We start from the raw sequence: 21650 nt of genomic DNA, 5'->3' as shown, positions 1-21650 counted from the left end.
TGTGCAAGGCAAGAGGTGGGACTAAAATTTAGTCCCACATTGCTAGTTTGGTAGGAGTTGGACCTCCTTATAAGGGAGGATGTTTCTACACATGTATGAGCATGAAAATAAGAGAGACCTACACGCGTGCTCCTCCCCCGCCGCCCGCCTCGCCACGCCTCGTCACGACACAACACGCCGCCGCCGCCGCTGCTGCCTGTTCGTTTCGTCTTGCTCTTTTGCTTCGCCTCCCGTGCCTATAAAGGGAGGTCGCTCCTCTTGAGAGAGACACGTTATAACATCATCTTACTCTCGCCGTCAAGTTCCAATTTCCTGAGTTGCTGCTAGGTTCTTCCCCTCCTGGCTTGCGGCGTGGAACACAGGTCAGGACAGTAGGCCTCCAAAACCATGCCGCTTTTGGTCCTGTACAGGAGAAGGGTAATAAGGTTTTTGGGGAGCACTCTGCTTGACTATTGGCTTCTTCATCACTAACGCCACGGACACCGACGATTTCTTCCCCGACGTGAACAACCTCTTCGACAACATGGCCGGTGACGATGTCAATGCCAATCCCACTGCTGCTGCAAATCAACATGTGTTCATGTTCTTCTTGTTTGAGTTCCTGCCACAACTTCTTGTTCTAGTTTCCGTTCTAGATATGTTTCATTCCTACTCACCACTTCAGATGCTATTTGCATACTCTCTGTATGATTGCATGACTTGTCTTATAATTGCTATGGTAGTCACGATTTATCTACTATTTCTTCTAGTAAAATCACATGGTAAATCTCTCATATTTCCAACAATACCAAGACGTAACACCCAAGAAGTTCTAGGCAGCAATTCAGATGCTGCCTCATAACACCCAGTTAGGACGAGCAAATGTAACAGACCAGAGCCAAAAGAGACCAAAACAACCAGCAAAACAAGACCACACCCAAAAGCAACTATAGTACATCTTCACTGCTTGATCTCGTTCATTCAAACTCGCCCGCCATGAATCACGTGAAACGCCTCACTTTCCATTAGTTCAGAAAATAATCTAATCTTTAAGTCATCTAGAAATATTCTTAACATGAGCACAAGGATCAATTATTTTATAATTGTCAAACACGACACTATTTATCAACGTCCATGGTGTTCGGGAAATAGCAGATACTCCTAAATTCCGGCAACTACAACTACAAACAACAACCAGTTGCAAAATCAATTTACTCGTAGATTGGTGTCACCAAAAACATCAAAGCAACTACGATTCAACGACACATCAGTTCCACCTTGTCAAGAACATCAAGGATGTGAGCCGGTGAGAGATGGCAGGATTGGTACCGACAACATGGCTTGAGCTACGGCGGAGGTGCTTGGCGCTAGGTCAGACCCTGAGGGGAAACTTTTGGAAAATTAGGCAAGATCATAATTAATTTTAGTAAACAACTCATGACTAGAACCAAAACTAGCATGCAACAATCTAGTAAACTAGATGAACATCACCATCTCACACAAAGTAGTAACTACAGAGAGAGGCATTACCAGATCATGAATAACGTACTACTCGTTAGATGCTACAGGAGCGGCAGTGTTGATGACGATGTTGACAATGATTTGTTGTTGACGACGATGGAGACGACGATGAGGAGCATCGCCCGACTTGGACAATAGATGACCCGTGATGACGAATTTGAGCAGTCGTGCACAGCGCTTACCAAAAACCTAATTCATCCCTTCATGGTGCAGGATCGCGAAGACGAACGGTTCCATAGACCTACTCTCCTGCACGTCGATGCACGCCGGTGTTCGAGATGAGGTAGATTATGGAGGCGGCGCAAGTTGCGAGATGAGGCAACACCCTATGTGTTTTCAGTGTATCATTGGCTTAGGCCGATAAGCAGTATATATAGAAAAAAGACCAGAGGTGATAATGTGTCGCGTCACAATCTCAAACTGACTTGGTTTCTAAGTCGTATACTTACCGGGCAAGAAATAATTAACTTGTGTGTCAAGACACAAAAAATAAAATGGCAAAAGGAAGTCGCGCCCCCGCAAGGCAACGGACCAGATTTCGGAGGACCATTCACACGTACGTCGCACGTACGCCCCACCCCACCCGACCTTCCCCAGGCGAGGCGAGCGAGTGCGTGTGTGGTCTTCCCCTTTCTCTTCTCAACACAGACTTGGGGTGGTGGGGAGAACTCACTGTATAAAGAGGTTCAACTCTTTCTCAACTAGCTTTATGATACTAAACTTTAGCACCACCACTTGAAATTTTATTCATGACCTCTTTTGAGATTTCAGAATTTGTAGATGGCCAAACCCATTCATTCTAACATAAACGACCATGTGTCAACTACAAATGACATATGTTTTTCACTTACATTTTTTAGATGAGTTTTTCTACTGTAGTTGAGAATGTCACATGATATATATGAAGGAAAATGATTTCAGAAGTAGAAAATTCTACTCCCTTAACTTTGATCGCCAACATGTGGGGCTCACATGTCAGTTCTATCTTTTCCTCGACCATATTCCCTATCACTCAGGTCTAGAGGATGTTGCTCATACTTGTGATCTGCGTTGGGTTTTCCGTGAAGTGGGACGGGTTATCGCAACATAATATGGGTAAGTATTTCCCTCAGTGATGAAACCAAGATTTATCGAATCAATAAGAATATCAACCACAACCGTCTTCAGCGACTGCATAGAAAAGAATAAACAACTTGCACGCAACGCGGGCAAGAGGGTTGTCAATCCCCTTGAACTTGTTATTTGCAAGTGAGTGAGGTGTCTAGATAATTCTAGATAGTTGTATATTGAAAAATAAAATGAAAACAAGTAAATGACATCAAGGTATTGAAGATTTTGTAAATATATGTGAATAGACCTCGGGGTCATAGTTTTCCCTAATGGCATCTCTCATGAAAACAACATACGGTGGGTAAACAAATTACTGTTGGGCAATTGATAGAAAAGTGGATAGTTATGCAATATTCACGACAGTGATCATGTATATATAGGCATCACATCCACAAAAAAAGGCAACTCCTGCCTACACCTATTACTATTACTCCACTCATCGGCCGCTACCCAACATGCATCTAGAGTATTAAGTAAAACAAAGTCGTGCATGGGAAACGATGACATGATGTAAACAAAGTAAACTCAAGCAATATGAATAAACCCCATCATTTTATCCTTAGTAGCATCAACACAAAGACGCACCTTGTCCCCTTCTGACACTGGGATATAGAAATTCGCCAAGTTGAACCTACTACAATGCACCTCTCTCACTGAAGAAATATCAATCTAGTTGGCCAAACTATTTCAATAGATCGGAGAGAATTACGAAGCTGTCATAATCATGCACATAAGAATCATATTAGTGTTCATAGAAGACTCACATATTTATCATGAATAATCTGAACATAAACCCACAATTCATCGGAGCCCAACAAATGCACTGCACAAAAGAAATTACATCATGTGGATCAAAGCGAAGATGCAATGATTATTGTATAGAAGATCCAGCGAGAGATAGAGAGAGAGATTGCCATCTAGGTACTATCTATGGACCCATAGGTGTGTGGTGAACTACTCACACATCATCATGAGGGCAGCAAGGTTGATGAAGAAGTCCCCCGTGATCGATCCCCCTCCGACAGGGTGTCGGAACGGAGCTCCAGATGGCTTCCCATCGAAAGAGAGACTTGCAACAGCGTCTCAAGAAGTGTTTCGGACTGCCTGTAGGGTTTTTAGGTTAATTGAGAATTTATAAGCCAGAGAACGAAGTTGGGAGGGCCTCGAGGGGCTGATACGTCCCAAATGTATCTATAATTTCTGCTTGTTCCATGATCTTTTGGTGATATTGTTATATATTTTGCTACACTTTTATATCATTTTACACATATTTGGACTAACCTACCAACTCAGTGCATCCAGTGCCAGTTTCTGTGTGCTGATGTCTATTTTGCATGGGATTTTACCCAATTTTCCGAAGCCCGAAAAAATCCAGAAAAAATATATAAAAAATCAGCGAAACAGAAGCTTCGGGATCACCGAAGGAGGGCCAGAGGGGGCTAGGGGCCTCCGAGGCAGCCTGCTGGCACGACCAGGCCCTAGGCTGCGCCAGGAGGTCGCCTGGGTGGGTCCCACCTCCTCCGGTGCCCTCCTTTGGCCTATATTTAGTGTTCCATGAGGAAACCCTCACAGACTTTATGGAATCGCAGATTTCTCCATTGTTCCGCCGCCGTAGCGCTTCCAAGATCGGGAGCATCAGGAGACCTCTTCCCGGCACCCTGTCGGACGGAGGATTGACCTCCGGGAGCTTCTCCACAACCATAGACGCTTCCCAGACGTGCCGTGAGTAGTCCTCCTTGGACCATGAGTCAATGAGCAATAGCTATTTGATGTCTTCTCTCCGATCTTGTGCTTCAATGATTAGTCCTTGTGAGCTGCCCTAGATGATCAAGGTATCTATGTAATTCTTTTGCTTTTGCTATGCTCGGTTTGTTGGGATCCGAAGGATTATGAGATTATGTTCAGATTGTTATGAGTTTTATATTTGATTATCCTTTTATATTATGTTCCTTAGTGATTCTTGCATGTTCTCCGTTGCTTTTTATTGCTTTGGCCAAGTAGTAGATCGTAACTCCAAGAGGGAGCGTTATGCATGATTGTGGGTTCGGGGCCCTCGATGTCTAGCTTGAGTGACAGAAACATGAGACTAGGGGGTGTGCTTGTTGCCACCAGGGAGAAAACAACGGTGCTTGTGACCACGGTTGCAAGGATTGTTTACCTTACGCATAGTTCGTTAATGTAGTTGTACTTTGCTTTGAGTTTACACTTTGGGTGGGGCTCGCAACTTAATATCGCAGAGATGTTCTGGATAGATATCTCAAGGTGGATGATTGGTAAGTAGATGCTGATGAATAAACGGTTTACTTGTCTTGGCGTACTGCCCATTACTATTGAACCTCTAACTATCAAGGAGCATAATTAGCATTGCGGTGCGATCATAATTTTGTCAATTGCCCAACTGTGATTTGTTTACCCTAGCATAGTTGTTTATCGTCTTTTGGGAGAGAGACATCACTAGTGAACATCATGTGACTCCGGTCCATATCACCATCATTTCTTACATCTCCATTATTTACCGCTTTCATTTACTTTTCCGTTGCAATCACTATTACCTTCCCGCTTGTGCTTTGATTCTTTGCAAACTACAAGGCCGGAGAGATTGACAACCTCTCTATACTCGTTGGGAGCAAATTTATTTGTTGTGTGTGCAGGTCCACGTCTTCTGCTGACCAGGACAGGAGACACCCACTTGTTGAGCCTAGGAGTCCTCCTGGTTCGATAAACCTTACAGTCTCCGTGTAAGGGAAATTTGCTGCTGACTACATCTCCGCCTTCCACTTGGGGTAACCAACGAGGGGCGAGAAGTATATACATCAACTCGTCATCGAGAACATCTCTCCGGTATGAAGTTGTGAGCCCGACCCAAAGTGTAAACTCAAAGCAACGGACAACTGCATTAACGAACTATGCATTAACGAACTATGTGTAAGGTAAGGGAACTGCATTAACGGACAACTGCATTAACATCTCTCCGGTATTAACGAACTATCCAGAACATAATTTTTATTTGCAATTATAAGCACATCATGTATTCTACCTAAGGGTTTCTTAATGGTACAATCCGCAAGATGCAAGTTTAGGGAACACTCTTCAATATTAGTGAGACCAAGCACATCACATCAAGCTTAAGGTATAGTTGAAACACTAACACCATGGTCACATAAAGCATTGCATTCATATTTATTTATCTTAATTTTGGTAGTAGATTCCCACTCATCATGCAATTTTCTAGGAATAGAAACTTCAAGCTCAAGTTTCTCATCATAAGCTTTTACCATAGCTTCTACTATATGTTGAGTAAAAGCTTTGTTTTGTTCATAAGCATTGAATGATATAATAATGGATTGCAGCAAAGAAATATATTATATTAAAGAGAAATTATCATAATTAATGTCCTTGTAATCTAAGATAGTGGGCACATCACTAGTTACAGTTTTGACCTTTCTGAACCTAGTTTTTTTAGTTTAGCACTAAAATCATCACCCTCCAAGCAAACGAGGTGCTCCTTAACTAGAGTCATCACCCTCTGTTGGCCGCTCGCCGCGCTCACCGTTGCAGCTCCGACGACGCTTCATTGCAGCTTTGGCGATGCTTCACCGCGAACTGAGCGACACTGGGTCGGTGCTCTCTACAAAAACCGTGTGCACCCTCTGCAGTACCGACGACGCTTCACGGCCGCACTCTGCAACACCGACAACAGCAAGGCAGGCACGTGGAGTTGCAGGTGTTGCTGGTCGTCGGCTACTAGAGTTTTTTCCCCACCGCGGTAGCAGCTCCGCCGATCGCGTTGGAGAGGGCAAAAGTATGGGGGGGGAGGGGAATCAACGCAGGTGTTGCTGCTCGCTCGCTGTTGGAGTCTAGCTGCAATGGAGCCCCGTCGGGTCGTCATAAGCATAGCCGACACTGCGTTCGAGCTTCGCCGGAGTTGCAATGAAGCTTAACCGGACGTCGTCGGTGCTGCGGTGGAGCTCCGTCGGAGTTGCAATGGAGCTTCATTGGACATCGTCGTGTCACGCTATGCTGCAGTGAAGCTTTGATGGGATGCCAGCAGCATTGCGTTGAAGCTCCCGCGCCCTCACTGTTGCCGTGGCATTGCTGCATCAAGCGGTCATCAGAGCACTGATCCAATGGCTGCCTAGGCGGATGATTTTCATTCAACTGATTCGTAGCAGGTCTAACTTGACCGTATTAGTAACGTAAAAAGTCGATGTAGAAAAGAGAGAAGATAAAAACTTGAAGTGCCATGTCATCAGATTTTGAAAAAGAGCGCCTATATTATGAATTATCATATACCAGTACTATACACTTGCTGAATCTTAACTCAAGCGACGGATCTGTTCTGCAACGCTATTGATCTGCAAAAAATTGACGATCTACAACTACACTAACTGCAACATCGTCACGATCTCCATGTCGTCCACACTGAGCTCCCCATAGACAAGCTGCTCGCTGCCGGGGCTGCAGCTCCTCGTACCACCGTACGCCACTGGCTCTCCGGCACCCGCACCACCTTGCGCGGCGCCAATGCCAGCGACCGGCGCCGTCTCCTGGCCGGGCGGCGCGGGGGCACGCTCACGCAGCTCCACAAGCTGCGCGTCGGCGGCCATGCCGGCGTCGGACGCCACGCGCTGGACCGAGCGTGGCGACAGCCGCTGGACGCCATGGGGAAGGACGTGGCCGTAGGCGGCCGCGCGGCCCGGGAAGTTGAGGCCGCCGTAGCCGGAGCCGCCGCGGAGGAGGCAGACGGCGGCGTCGTGCGCGACGGCGGCCGCCTCGGCGGAGGCGTAGGAGCCGAGCCAGAGGCGCTCCCGCGTCCCGGGCACCCGGATCTCCGACACCCACTTCCCCCACTGCCGCCGCCTCACGCCCTTGTACGGGCGCCGCCTGTGAACGCCCTCTGCTTCGCCGCCGCAGGCCGCCCGCCGATCCATTACAATAGTCGAAGCGTACGTATGTATACCGCCACGCTCCGGCGAGGCTCGGCGGTGACTCCGTCGATCTCGCCAGACCACGCCAGTGCGTGCGTGCGTGCTCGAATGCTCCACGGAGGCGCGCTTGGAGTTGTCTTCCTGAATGGTTCGTGCGCATGCGTGGGAGTACTTATAGGCGTCCATCTATGGGGAAGTCAGCGCCAGTGGGGGGTTGACATTTTCGGGTGTGAATAAATTAGTAGTGATGTCGTGACGAGAGGCAGCCGGCCACGTACGCCAGCTCGGTCAAAATCCAGATATGCTGCTTAATTTGCACATGTGGTATACTGGTATACGGACGTGGCTCGCGCGATCTTACAGCTAATCAGTCGTGCGTGGTGCGTGTGGGTCGTGGTCAAAATATTCAATGGTCAAACTGAAGACATGGTGAGCCCGCCCTGATGAGTGAGTGACCGAGCGTGCGTGCCCTTGATCTCTTCTAGAGTTCCAGTGGTGGGTTTCGTCTCCTCTTCGTGGCTGAAATGTTCTCGCCGTGGATCATTTGCCGGGCCCGCCAAGGGGCCCAGCAGAAGAAACAGCAAGTACGCACATGCCTGCGTAGTACTCCCTTCGTTTTTAAATATAAATCTTTGAAGCGATTTCATTAAGGGTCTACATACGAAGCAAAATGATTAAATCTATACTTTAAAGTATGTCTATATACATTCGTATGTAGTCCACTAGTGAAATCTCTACAAAGACTTATATTTAAGAACGGAGGGAGTAGTGGCCTGTGATGTCGGCCGCTCCGCCGCCGGTGCAACCAAGCGACGGACGCTCCAGGTCGAGTAGTGGCTGCTTGTTATTATCAGTTTAGAGCATCTTCAACAAATACACGTTAGCACGACACGCTATTTTTTTTACAACGTTAAAATAATGTTTTAGCATGCATGTGAGGATGGTTGTTTTTTCACACGGTGCAAAATCTAATACGCTGCTGTAACGCTTCATCGGGCATTGATAATATCTTGCATGCGTCCAGCCGGCGCTTGACAAATATGGAGAAAAAATACTAATTTGACAATATGAAACAACATGATTTCGAACACTAAAAATATGGAAAATCATGAGTTGAGCAACATAGCATGGTTCAAATGCATGGCATGGTTCAAAACCACCTAAACACAAGCAAGTTCATGACAAGTAAGTTCACACAAACGAATAGAACATCAACAATCTTGCCCCATCTCCTTCATTCTATTCTTCCTTTTATTCTTCCTTCTCGTCTTCCTCCTCTTTTTCCTCCTTTTCTTCATCTTCAAGTGTCCCATCGTCATTAATAACTCATACGAGTTGTTCGCACTACCTTCGAAATCGTGCAAAGGCATGTGATGCATCATGCGAGGTGCTTCCATGCCTTCTATGTGAAACCCAAAACTCATGCCTCCCGTGGTAGCTCCCAAGCCACCCATGTCTCCCGTAGGTGTCCCCATGCCTCCCATGGCGTCCATGGCTCTCATGTTTATTTCCATGCCTCCCATGGTAGCTCACATGCCTCCCGTGATAGCTCACATGCCTCCCATGGTACCTCCCATGCCTCCGAAGCCCCCCATGATACCTCCCATTCATCCCATGACCATCATCTTTTTGGGCCAAGACTTGATCACGGCAAAGGTTTATGTACTCCTTTTGCCTATCATCGAAGTTAGATGTACCCATGAAGAAGAGGTGATTCCCATATTTTAATAATCTAGCTTGCTCCTCCATGGCCAATTCATTCCCCTCCAATGCCACCTTCCTCTCCTCGACCGCCAACCTCCTCTCCTCGGCCGCCGACTCTTGGCTCCTTGCCACCCTCCTCTCCTTGTTTGTTTCCTTTGTTGCCTTCACAATATCCTCCATAGAATTATTTATGTCATCATATCCTCCCTTCTTTTTCTTTTTCTTCTTCTTCTTCTTCTTCTTCTTCTTCTTCTTCTTCTTCTTATTCTTCTTCTTATTATTCTTTTCTTTTGCTTGTCCATTTCATCTTTTTGGCTTGGAGTAGATAACTGAGTTTGTTGTAGGGCTCCTCTTGCCGTCATCACTTGATGTCTCATCATCATCGCCGTGATCTAAGACCACCGCATCAATAGTTGCATTGCCATTATTTGGCACCTCTAGGACATCACGGTTCTTCCATTTATCATCATCATCCAAAACTTCCTAACCTTGCCTTTCTTGGTCTTCTTTTCTTCTCCTCGAAACAAGTTTTGTGCAATATTGAGGTACAGACAAAAGAACAAGTTACCACTTGAAACACAAAAGATGAAGCATGAATATGGAACATAAAAAAATGGCACTTACCCTATCTCTATCATTAGTGCTACTTGGGTTTATCTTGTCAATCGACGTCATTGCCGTCGTCGACCTTTGACAATCTATGTTGATCGTCGACCCCGGGAGCGAAGAGATCTATCAGTGCGCTCAATTCCACTCTAGTTTTGTGCATGAAAGTACCACTAGTGGAAAACGGGCCTTTGGCCGGGACCCTTTAGTCCCGGCCTGCCTCTGGGCCGGGACTAAAGGCCCGGCCACGTCGCCCCAAATCGCAATGCCTCCCTCAAGGCTTTAGTCCCGGCCCGTAAGGAGCCTTTAGTCCCGGTTCGTGTCCCAAACCGGGACTAAAGGGCTACGTGGTGTGCAGCCCGCATGTGCGCCACCTTTAGTCCCGGTTTGTGTCTCAAACCGGGACTAAAGTCCTCTGCCTATATATAGCACAGCCCCCCTCTCCCCTCTTCCTTGCATTTTTCTTGGATGGAGGATTGTGGGTGTGTGCTAGCTCTCCACTTTTTTTTATGCACTAGAGGTGTTTGTTGAAATGTGTGTTAGAGCGATGCCGCTTCAGTTCACCGAACACAACTACGATATGAGATGCCTGAGCCACGCTTAAACCTCTTCCTCTTTATTTCTACTTATTCTAAAATGTTAGCAACTATATTTCCTCGTTTAGACCGTGCGGTACTAATTTTTAGGATCGTGATTGTATTTGATATACTGTCGTATAACACAGATGAGCCATCCATGGATGTACGATGATCGACGCACAGCCGCTTACAGAGAAGGCGTGCATTCTTTTCGAGATGCAGCCGATGCGAACAAGCATGGTGGTGGCTATATGTTTTGTCCATGTGTTGAATGTCGGAATGAGAAGGATTACACTTCCTCAAGAGTCATTTAGAGCCACCTGCTTCGGTCCGGTTTTATGTCGGGCTATAATGTTTGGACCAAGCACGGAGAAAGAGGGGTTATGATGGAAGACGACGATGAAGAAGAAGAGAACGATGATGACAACTACCGATCTATGTTCCCTGAGTATGCTGATACCGCAATGGAAGACAATGAAGAAGAAGATCAGGATGAAGAACGGGAACCAGATGAGCCCGCTGATGATCTTGGCCGGGTAATTTCTGATGCACGGCGAGGTTGCGACACAGAAAAGGAGAGGTTGCAGTTCGAGCAGATGTTACAGGACCACAACAAATTGTTGTACCCAACTTGTGATGATGGCCAGAAGAAGCTGGGTAGCACACTGGAATTGCTGAAGTGGAAGGCAGAGACCGGTGTGACTGACTCGTCATTCGAAAAGTTGCTGGTACTGATGAACAAGATGCTTCCAAGAAAGAACGAATTGCCCGCCAGCACGTACGAAGCAAAGAAGCTTGTCTGCCCTCTAGGATTAGACGTGCAGAAGATACATGCATGCCCTAATGACTGCATCCTCTACCGCGGTGAGAAGTACGAGAATATGGATAAATGCCCGGTATGCACTGCATTGCGGTATAAGATCAGAAAAGATGACCCTGGTGATATTGCGGGCGAGCCACCCAGGAAGAGGGTTCCTGCCAAGGTGATGTGGTATGCTCCTATAATACCACGGTTGAAACGTCTGTTCAGAAATAAAGATCATGCGAAGTTGTTGCGATGGCACATGGAAGCACTGTTCAAGAATTCATCCGATTAACCAGTTAACTTCCCAGTTAATCACTACTCTTAGGGTGACCGAATCGAATAAGACCTATTCATCATGTTAACTTGTCATGCCAATTAATTGGCCAGTTAGACCGATTAATCAGTTGTTGTACCGATTAATTAGTTGCCAGACCGATTAGTCACTACTGGCCAATTAACTGGTGGGCAAACGAATTCCAAAATTTTAGCACATAACGCCTCCCACCCCCTCTTTCCACTAAATACCTAGGGTTTGGCGCTCCTCCTTCTTCCTCATGCTCCTTTCATCCCCTCTTAACCTGGCTAGTCGTGTTATCACCAGTGCCAGTCACTGCACTACACATGCAAGATCTAGTTGCTCAATGGCGTCACCCCCTTGGACACTCCCCATCCTCTCCCATGGGATGCTCCCCAATCTCTTCCTCAATGGTGTCACCAGCAGGCAAGGTACTACCATCTTTCCCCCATATCTTAGTGGATAATCCAACGTTCATATATTAGTAGATTATGAATTACAATTTTGTAGATGGGTGGATGGAACTGCTGGTTTTGGTTGTTATCTGTAGTATATTATGTGATGTATGTTTTCAAGTATATGGATAAGTTTAAATGTTTAATTGATCATTTTGAATTTTGATATTTTATATATTTGAATGTATAACAATTATTAATTTTACCTCTTATCTATTTGTATATGCCTACAAAAGAATATTTTGGTATATTACATAGCTAGGTGCGTGGAATTATGGTATACTACATTAAAAAAATTAGATATAAGTTGGCAAGTTTCTATTTAATCTACCGATTAGTGGTCGACTGATTAATCCAGCTAATAGGCCGATTCACCGATTAATCGCTACTCCCAAGCCGACCGAGCAACTAGCAGTTACCGATTTCTTAAACATTGCATGGAAGATCGCATGAAAGACGATAAGTTGAGGCACACCGCTGATGGTCGGCGGTGGAGAAAAATCGAGAGAGAGTTCCCGAGATTTGCAGCTGACGCAAGGAACTTATGGTTAGGTCTGAGTACAGATGGCATGAATCCTTTTGGGGAGCAGAGTTGCAGTCACAGCACCTGGCCCGTTACTCTATGTATCTACAACCTTCCTCCTTGGTTGTGCATGAAGCGGAAGTTCATTATGATGCCAGTGCTTATCCAAGGTCCAAAGCAACCCGGCAACGATATTGATGTGTACCTAAGGCCATTAGTTGATGAACTTTTACAGCTGTGGGCCGAACCAGGTGTACGTGTGTGGGACGAGCACAAACAAGAGGAATTTGACCTTCGAGCGTTGCTTTTCATAACCATCAATGATTGGCCTGCTCTTGGTAACATTTCAGGATAGTCAAACAAGGGATACAATGCATGCACACACTGTTTGGATCAGACAGAAAGTATATATCTGGACAAGTATAGGAAGAATGTGTACCCGTACAAGCGTCGTTTTCTTCCGCCCAAGCATCCCTTAAAGAAAAAAGGCAAGCATTTCAATGGCAAGGTAGAACCCCGGGGGAAGCCTGTCATCCGTACTGGTGCTTAAGTATTTGATATGATCAAAGATTTAAAAGTAATCTTTGGAAAGGGTCCTGGCAGCCAACCTGTTCCTAACGGCCCTGATAAGCGCGTACCCATGTGGAAGAATAAATCTATATTTTGGGAGCTACCCTACTGGGAAGTCCATGAGGTCCGCTCGGCAATCGACGTGATGCACCTGGCGAAGAATCTCTGCGTGAATATTCTAGGCTTCCTGGGCTTGTATGGGAAGTCAAAAGATACACCGGAAGCACGGGAGGACCAGGAAAGTCATAAAGGAAGAGATGGCATGCATCCAGGGCAGTTTCAAGGGCGTGCCAGCTACGCTCTTACTAAGGAAGAGAAGGAAATCTTCTTTGAAGTCCTTTTTAGTATCAAGGTCCCCATTGGCTTCTCGTCGAATATAAAGGGAATCGTAAATATGAAAGACAAAAAATTCCAAAACCTAAAGTCTCATGACTGCCACGTGCTTATGACGCAATTGCTTCCGGTTGCATTGAGGGGAATTCTACCAGAAAATGTTCGCCTCGCAATTGTGAAGGTATGTGCATTCCTCAATGCAATTTCTCAAAAGGTAATCGATCGAGAAAGTCTATCAGGGTTACAGATTGATGTGGTCCAATGTCTGGTCAGCTTTGAGTTGTTGTTCCCGCCATCCTTCTTCAATATAATGACACACCTCCTAGTTCACCTAGTCGAAGAGATTAGAATTCTTGGTCCTGTGTTTCTACACAATATGTTCCCCTTCGAGAGGTTCATGGGAGTCTTAAAGAAATATGTCCGTAACCGTGCTAGGCCAGAAGGAAGCATCTCCAAGGGCTATGGAACAGAGGAGGTCATTGAGTTTTGTGTGGACTTTCTTCCTGACCTTAAGCCGATTGGTGTTCCCGAATCTCGGTATGAGGGTAGGCTGACAGGAAAAGGCACACTAGGAAGGAAAGCAAAAGTATGTATGGACGGGCATTCTTTCTCTCAAGGACACTACACAGTTCTACACAATTCCACTGTGGTGGCTCCGTATATCGTGAGACACAAGAATATTCTACGCTCCGAAAACCCGGGGCAGGCTGACTCTTGGATTAAAGGGGAACACGAGAAGACTTTCGGCAATTGGTTGCAGACACATCTCATGAATGACGACACCGTTGGAGATCAGCTGTACTGTTTGGCCAGGCCACCATCTTCGACTATATGTACTTTCCAAGGGTATGAGATAAATGGGAATACATTTTACACGGTTGCCCAAGATAAAAAGAGCACCAACCAAAATAGTGGTGTCCGCTTTGATGCAACAAACGAGAATGGGCAATGTTTGGAAACATATTACGGGTACATAGAGGAGATATGGGAACTTGACTGTGGACCTACTTTTAAGATCCCTTTGTTTCGGTGCAAATGTGTGAAGCTGACAGGAGGCGGGGTAGTTGTAGACCAAAAGTACGGCATGACAAAAGTGGATCTCAACAATCTTGCGTACATGGACGAACCATTTGTCCTAGACAATGATGTCGCTCAGGTTTTCTATGTGAAGGACATGTCTATAAAAACGAGAAAAAGAAATCAGCAAAAGAAGATATCGTCCGATGAGCCAAAACGCCACATAGTTCTTTCAGGGAAAAGAAACATCGTGGGAGTAGATGACAAGACAGACATATCAGAAGATTATAATAAGTTTCATGAAATTCCGCCCTTCAAAGTGAAAACTGACCCAAGCATCTGACTGAATGATGAAGATTCTCCATGGCTATGACCCAGAAGAAAACATAAATAACAGATAGGAATATTGGTGCAATAATGTAATAATGTATTAAACCTTTTATGTAATGCATGTATGGAATGTACTAAATTTCAAACACTTTTCATTTTCATAGTTTTGTCAAATTCTCAAATACGCAAAAATAATTTTAATAAACCTTTGTAAGAGATGAGTTCTCATTCGAAACGCTCATACTTCGAGAGAGATTGTCCGTTTTGTACACGAAGTGCATCCAGTTTTTGTCGTAGCCCTCTCAACTTTTTAACACATTCTATGTGGGTGAAATGATGATAGCATGCCAACTTTCAACATTTTTAGAGTTTATTTGTAGTGCTTTTCAATTTCAGGGTCAACTAGCTCAAAAAAAGTAAATGCACGAAGAATACCAAATGAAGTCAGAAATTGTTGAAATTTTGTGATGTGCCTTTGAATGGTGCATTTTGAACACACAAAAAGTATGGAGTTTAAATAAGTTCAAAAAAATGAAATCCCTTTGTAAGAGATGAGTTCTCGTTCGAAACGATGATACTTCGAGAGAGATTGTCCGTTTTGTACACGAAGTGCATCCAGTTTTTGTCGTAGCCCTCTCAACTTTTTAACACATGCTATGTGGGTAAAATTATGATAGCATGCCAACTTTCAACATTTTCAGAGTTCATTTGTAGTGCTTTTCAATTTCAGGGTCAACTAGCTCAAAAAACAAAATAAGTAAATGCACGAAGAATACCAAATGAAGTCATAAATTGTTGAAATTTTGTGATGTGCCTTTTAATGGTGCATTTTGAACACACAAAAAGTATGGAGTTCAAATAAGTTCAAAAAAATGAAATCCCTTTGTAAGAGATGAGTTCTCGTTCGAAACGTTGATACTTCGAGAGAGATTGTCCGTTTTGTACACGAAGTGCATCCAGTTTTTGTCGTAGCCCTCTCAACTTTTTAACACATGCTATGTGGGTGAAATGATGATAGCATGCCAACTTTCAACATTTTCAGAGTTCATTTGTAGTGCTTTTCAATTTCAGGGTCAACTAGCTAAAAAAAAAGTAAATGCACGAAGAGTACCAAATGAAGTGAGAAATTGTTGAAATTTTGTGATGTGCCTTTGAATGGTGCATTGTGAACACACAAAAAGTATGGAGTTCAAATAAGTTCAAAAAAATGAAATCCCTTTGTAAGAGATGAGTTCTCGTTCGAAACCGTGATACTTCGAGAGAGATTGTCAGTTTTGTACACGAAGTGCATCCAGTTTTTGTCGTAGCCCTCTCAACTTTTTAACACATGCTATGTGGGTGAAATTATGATAGCATGCCAACTTTCAACATTTTCAGAGTTCATTTGTAGTGCTCTTCAATTCCAAACACTTTTCAATTGAAAATAACAAAATAGTTAATAGTTTGGATAGTCAAAATAATTACTTTTGAAAATAGAAAATAGTTTTGCATTATTTATTCAATTTCAAACACTTTTCATTATCATAGTTTTGTCAAATTCTCAAATATGCAAAAAGAATTTTAATAAACATAGTTTTTAATTGAAAAATAACAAAATAGTTAATAGTTTGGACAGTCAAAATAATTACATTTGAAAATAAAAAATAGTTTTGAATTATTTATTCAATTTCAAACACTTTTCATTATCATAGTTTTGTCAAATTCTCAAATATGCAAAAAGAATTTTAATAAACATAGTTTTTAATTGAAAATAACAAAATAGTTAATAGTTTGGATAGTCAAAATAATTACTTTTGAAAATAGAAAATAGTTTTGAATTATTTATTCAATTTCAAACACTTTTCATTATCATAGTTTTGTCAAATTCTCAAATATGCAAAAAGAATTTTAATAAACATAGTTTTTAATTGAAAATAACAAAATAGTTAATAGTTTGGATAGTCAAAATAATTACTTTTGAAAATAGAAAATAGTTTTGAATTATTTATTCAATTTCAAACACTTTTCATTATCATAGTTTTGTCAAATTCTCAAATATGCAAAAAGAATTTTAATAAACATAGTTTTTAATTAAAAATAAAAAAAATAGTTAATTTTGAAAATAGAAAAAAATTGAAACTATATGAGAATTTGTAAAGAAAATTAAACCTAAATTCAAAGCGACCTCACTTTGAATTTAGGTTTATTTTTCTCCACAATTTCAAATATAGTTTCAATTTTTTAATTTACAGTCAGTTTAGGCCCGTAATCCTCCTTTAGAGAGGAGCTCGATGGAGTAGCTGCGACGAGGCTTATAAACAAGTGTTAGTCCCCCTCGCTGGGCGAGGTGGGACTAAACTTATCATGCAGCCGAGGAGGGGCTTTAGTCCCAGGTGTAGCCACGACCCGGGACTAAAGCCCCTCGCCTGCCGCCTGCCGAGGAGGGGCTTTAGTCCCGGTGCGTGGCTCCAACCGGGACTAAAGACCCCCTTTAGTCCCGGTTGGAGCTCCGCACCGGGACTAAAGGCCCCTGCTTCCCGCCTTCTGGTCTGCCCGAAAAAGGGCCTTTAATCCCGGGTCGTCGCTCCACCCGGGACTAAAGGGGGTCTTTAGTCCCGGTTCGAGCCCCGAACCGGGACTAAAGATCCACCTATATAAGCGGGAGTTAGAAAAATTCCAACCCAAATAGTTCGTTTCTCTTCTTCTTCCTCTCGTTCTCCTGCCCGGGGCGGCACACCAACGACCTCGACGACGCCGTCAGGCTGCCCGCCGTCCTCCTCGCCGCCGCCTGCCGTCCTCCTCGCCATCGTCCTCCTCGCCGCGCGCCGCCCTCCTCGTCGCTTGCCACCGTCCTCCTCGCCGCGCGCCGTCGACACCTCCGGCCAGTAAGCCCCCCGCCCCCTCCTCCCCAACACTCCGACCAGTAGAAGAAAAGAAGAAAAAGGAGAAGAAAAGAAGAAAAAGTAGAAGAAAAGAAGAAAAAGGAGAAGAAAAGAAGAAAAAGGAGAAGAAAGGAAGAAAAAGGAGAAGAAAGGAAGAAAAAGGAGAGGAAAGGAAGAAAAAGGAGAAGAAAAGAATAAAATAAAAAGGAGAAGAAAAGAAGAAAAAGGAGAAGAAAAGAAGAAAAAGGAGAAGAAAAGAAGAAAAAGGGAAGAAAGGAAGAAAAAGGAGAAGAAAGGAAGAAAAAGGAGAAGAAAAGAAGAAAAAGGAGAAGAAAGGAAGAAAAAGGAGAAGAAAGGAAGAAAAAGGAGAAGAAAAAAAGAAAAAGGGAAGAAAACAAGAAAAAGAAAAAGATTTTTTTTCATTTAATTCCTATTGTTATTAGGTTTGTGCAAGATTATTAGGGTTAGTAATATTTAGAATTAGGTTAGGGTTACAAGAAGAACAAATTTGAACAAAAATAAGAAAATAAGATTAGGAAAAAGGAAAATAAGAAGAGGAGGAGAAGAAAAGAAGAAAAAGGAGAATAAGAAGAGGAGGAGAGGAGAAGAAGAGGAAAATAGAAGAAGAGGAGAAGTAGAAGAAGAGAAAAAATTAGAAGAGGAGGAGAGGAGAAGTAGAAGAAGAGAAGAGGAGAAGTAGTAGAAGAAGAGGAGAAGTAGAAGTAGAAGAAGAAGTAGAAGAAGAGGAGAAATAGAAGAAGAGGAAAAATTAGGTTAGGGTTACAAGAAGAAGAAATATTTTTTTTGTCATTTAATTTTGCTATTGTATAGTGTATATGCTTAAGTGTTAATAGTGTTTCTTAGATTATTGCTTAATTTTGCTATTGTATATGCTTAAGTGATAATAGTTTAATTTTGCTATTGTATATGCTTAAGTGTTAATAGTTTATTTTTAGCAAGAAAATTAATAGAACTAGTTTATTTTTTTAGTTCATTTTACGATGCCTATCCCGCATCCTCGTCGTCGACTCGGCGGAGGACACCTGCTTGATCAGAGGGGCCCTGTCCGGGACTGGGCTCTGCCCGGCTGGTATTGGTCGGTGCTACCTTTCGGGGGGCGTAGGTTGGTGAGGAGCCAGCCTGTTGTTGACCCGATCCTTGTTTGGTGGCGGTCGCGTGGGCCAGTGACGGTGCCGAGGCTTCCGGACACCGCAGAGGTGGTACGTCACCGTGTCAGCGAGGAGGATGAGCATGTCCGTCGCTACATGGTTGCGTTGGAAGGCAGGTTCGAGCATACCTGGCAGGTTCTTCGGGGATCTCACTGGAGCTATGATCCTGTGATGGTTCCTTCTCTTTGGGTGTCCACTGCCCGCGACGATACCCGTCGGGCGCTACGGTTCTAGATGTATCAGTGATGTTACATGTATGATAGTATTCGAGGAGTATTAGTGATAATATTCGACGATGTACGGACAAAAGAGATGATGTATTTGCTTATAATTGAATGCATGCTAATTTGAATACTACTTTATTTACGATTTGGTTTTGCTTATTGAATGCTCAAATTGGAAAAGTACTCCTACTTTGAATACTATGCAGAAATCTAGGAGTCCTGGGTGGAGCCACGACCCGGGACTAAAGTTGTTTTGGAACAGAGTTCCTGATAGAATAATGTGACATATAGAAGGGTAGCTGAGATCAGGAAAAATAGGATCATTTTCTACACATTTAGAATGTCTCCATTTTGTTAAATCCTTAAAGGTTAAGAGAATCTGTTAGACATATTTTAGGGTTTAGGTTCTAGCCAAGACCCGGGACTAAAGGTCCTCCTATATAAAACGACAGTTCGAAGTTTCCAACCCCTCTTATATAGTTTGTTAGTTTATTAGTTAATCAAATGTCCGTTTTTTGCAGAACTATGGATCCACATATCAGGAACCTCGAAGAGGAAGAACTTCTCGAAGATATAATCAAAGACGGCCCCGACGTTGAACCAGCTGAATCTCTGTCGTCATATCTAAACCCCTCCGGATATGGAATGGAGGTCGACCGACACGAAGATGAAGCCGATGGGGCAGGAGATAGGTCCAATGACGGAGAAGGTGATAGCTCCACTGATGGAGAAGCCGGTGAAGAAATAATAAAGTCCTGCGAGGTATACATATGAAGTTCGACAATCACTTGTAATATGTGAAAAATATTGGAGATAGCTCTATATTGTATACATATACATTCATTTGACGAATGTTTCTCCCTCTTAGGCCTCCACATCGAGCAAAGCTACGAAACGAGGCCCGACTAGAAAGTTGGATGCACGGACGCATTACACCTTTGAGGTGATATTGCCTACGGGCGAACCCAAGCTTCCTAAGAATGTTGCTGACACATTCAAGAAGTAATGCGGAGTTCTCGCCAGGGATCACGTCCCGATCAGCGTTCGGGAGTGGAACAACCGCAAAGGGGCAGCCGATAGTTACTATGTCGCTGAAAGGTACAAAGATAATCTTTGGAATGATCTCATGTCACATTTCAACCTGCCAGAATGTGAGAATGAAGACGCCGCAGACAAACTGAGGGCCAAAGTGAAGCAGTGGACTCTAAAGAAGATGGCCGAACTGTTCCGTAGCTGGAAGAAGAAGCTATGGAAAAACTATCTGAAGCCAAAGAAAGTGCCAGTATTCGAGGGGTATCTAGGCAAGCAGGTGAATCACTGGAAGGCATTTCAAGAGTACAAGGAGTCAGAAGATGCCCAGGCATTATCAGAAAAGAACAAGATAAATGCCGACAAGAAGAAATATCACCACAAGTTGGGGCCAGGGGGCTATGAGACTGCCATCCCAAAGTGGGATAAGAAAGAGCAAGATCTGCTAGCTAAAGGCATCGTACCTGAACCACTCCGTGATGAGTGGGAATTGAGAGCAAGAAATTGGTTCCTTGCGCATGGTGGTTCGTACGACGAAGAAACAGGGGACCTTGTCTGCAGTGACGGTCTTAGGATACCCAGGGAGAATTGGAAAAGGATAGTGAAAGAAATTAAGGAGGGAAAAAAAGTTCATTGCAGATAGAGAGAAAGATTTGCTCACACTGGTCCTCGGCAATGACGAACATGGAGGACGAACGCGAGGCTTCGGTCCTTCTTACCCGTGGTGGCTTGGGTTTGCCAGAGACCAAGACACTTACAGAAGCCGAGAGAGAGCAAAGAAGCGGCAACAGGATGAGGAGAATGACATGTTCAACCAGTTGCTTGCCAGGATTAACGAGCAACAGAAGCAGATTGATGAGCTTAGAGGAGTAGCGCGCCAGGAAGATCCTACATTTGATATTACCCGCGCCCCATCTAAGCGGAAAAGCAGCGTGGCTGAATCTGAGGCCCCGCCCGACGATGCACGAAGAATGATAGAGGGCGGTCCCGGCTACCCCGTGGATGGAATCAAGGAGTCAACATCATGTGAACTCCATCAGAAATTCAAGAACATATCCATGAAGGTGGCCGTCGGACAAGCTTTACCTTTTGGCCCTGATGCACGCTGGCATGGCCGTGAGATTCCAGCTGGCTTTGCTAAAGTCGTGGTGGATGAAATCATGGCGGGGTTTCATGATATGGAGCTCGACATAGCTGGACCCGAAGATGAGAGGACACTCGGAGAAGTAGTGGGTGGAGTCATCCTATGGGACAAGAACTACATCAAGCTTCCATGCTCAGCCCCAAGGACAACACCGCCTCCGAGTCGTCGCAGGTCACCTACACCTCCATTACCTCCAAGCCCTCCACATGACGTCGGCCAGCACAACACGAGTCCATCTCGATCACCGCCGCCGGACTTGGGTCGTCCGTCTCCGCCGCCGCCCGCTCCGGATACTAAGCGGAAGCGTGCCAACAAGAACGCTCCGCCGACGATTTCTAAGCGACGGAGCCCCCCAAAGCGCAAACTGTCACCCCTCCCAAAGGTACCTCATGCTAATCTTCCTATCAGACCTTATGATCGTACCCCCGAGGAAAACGCCAGGATAGCAAAGGAACATCATGATGCGCAG

The 21650-nt window shown here is 44.3% G+C and overlaps 1 protein-coding gene across 1 annotated transcript; it reads right to left on the bottom strand.

Annotated features, from left to right (window-relative positions):
* Window positions 1-6869: 6869 nt before the first annotated feature.
* Window positions 6870-7661, bottom strand: LOC123412834 (ethylene-responsive transcription factor ERF038-like). Its single transcript, XM_045105783.1, has one exon. It carries the CDS (start codon window positions 7539-7541, stop codon window positions 6990-6992), a length of 552 nt encoding a protein of 183 aa, XP_044961718.1. The 5' UTR covers window positions 7542-7661; the 3' UTR covers window positions 6870-6989.
* Between the last annotated feature and the right edge of the window lie 13989 nt (window positions 7662-21650).

This window comes from Hordeum vulgare, chromosome 1H, assembly GCF_904849725.1.
Source record: "Hordeum vulgare subsp. vulgare chromosome 1H, MorexV3_pseudomolecules_assembly, whole genome shotgun sequence".
Lineage (NCBI taxonomy): Eukaryota > Viridiplantae > Streptophyta > Magnoliopsida > Poales > Poaceae > Hordeum > Hordeum vulgare.
Note: the sequence above shows the minus strand (reverse complement) of the source record. Positions and strands in the feature narration are given on the sequence as shown.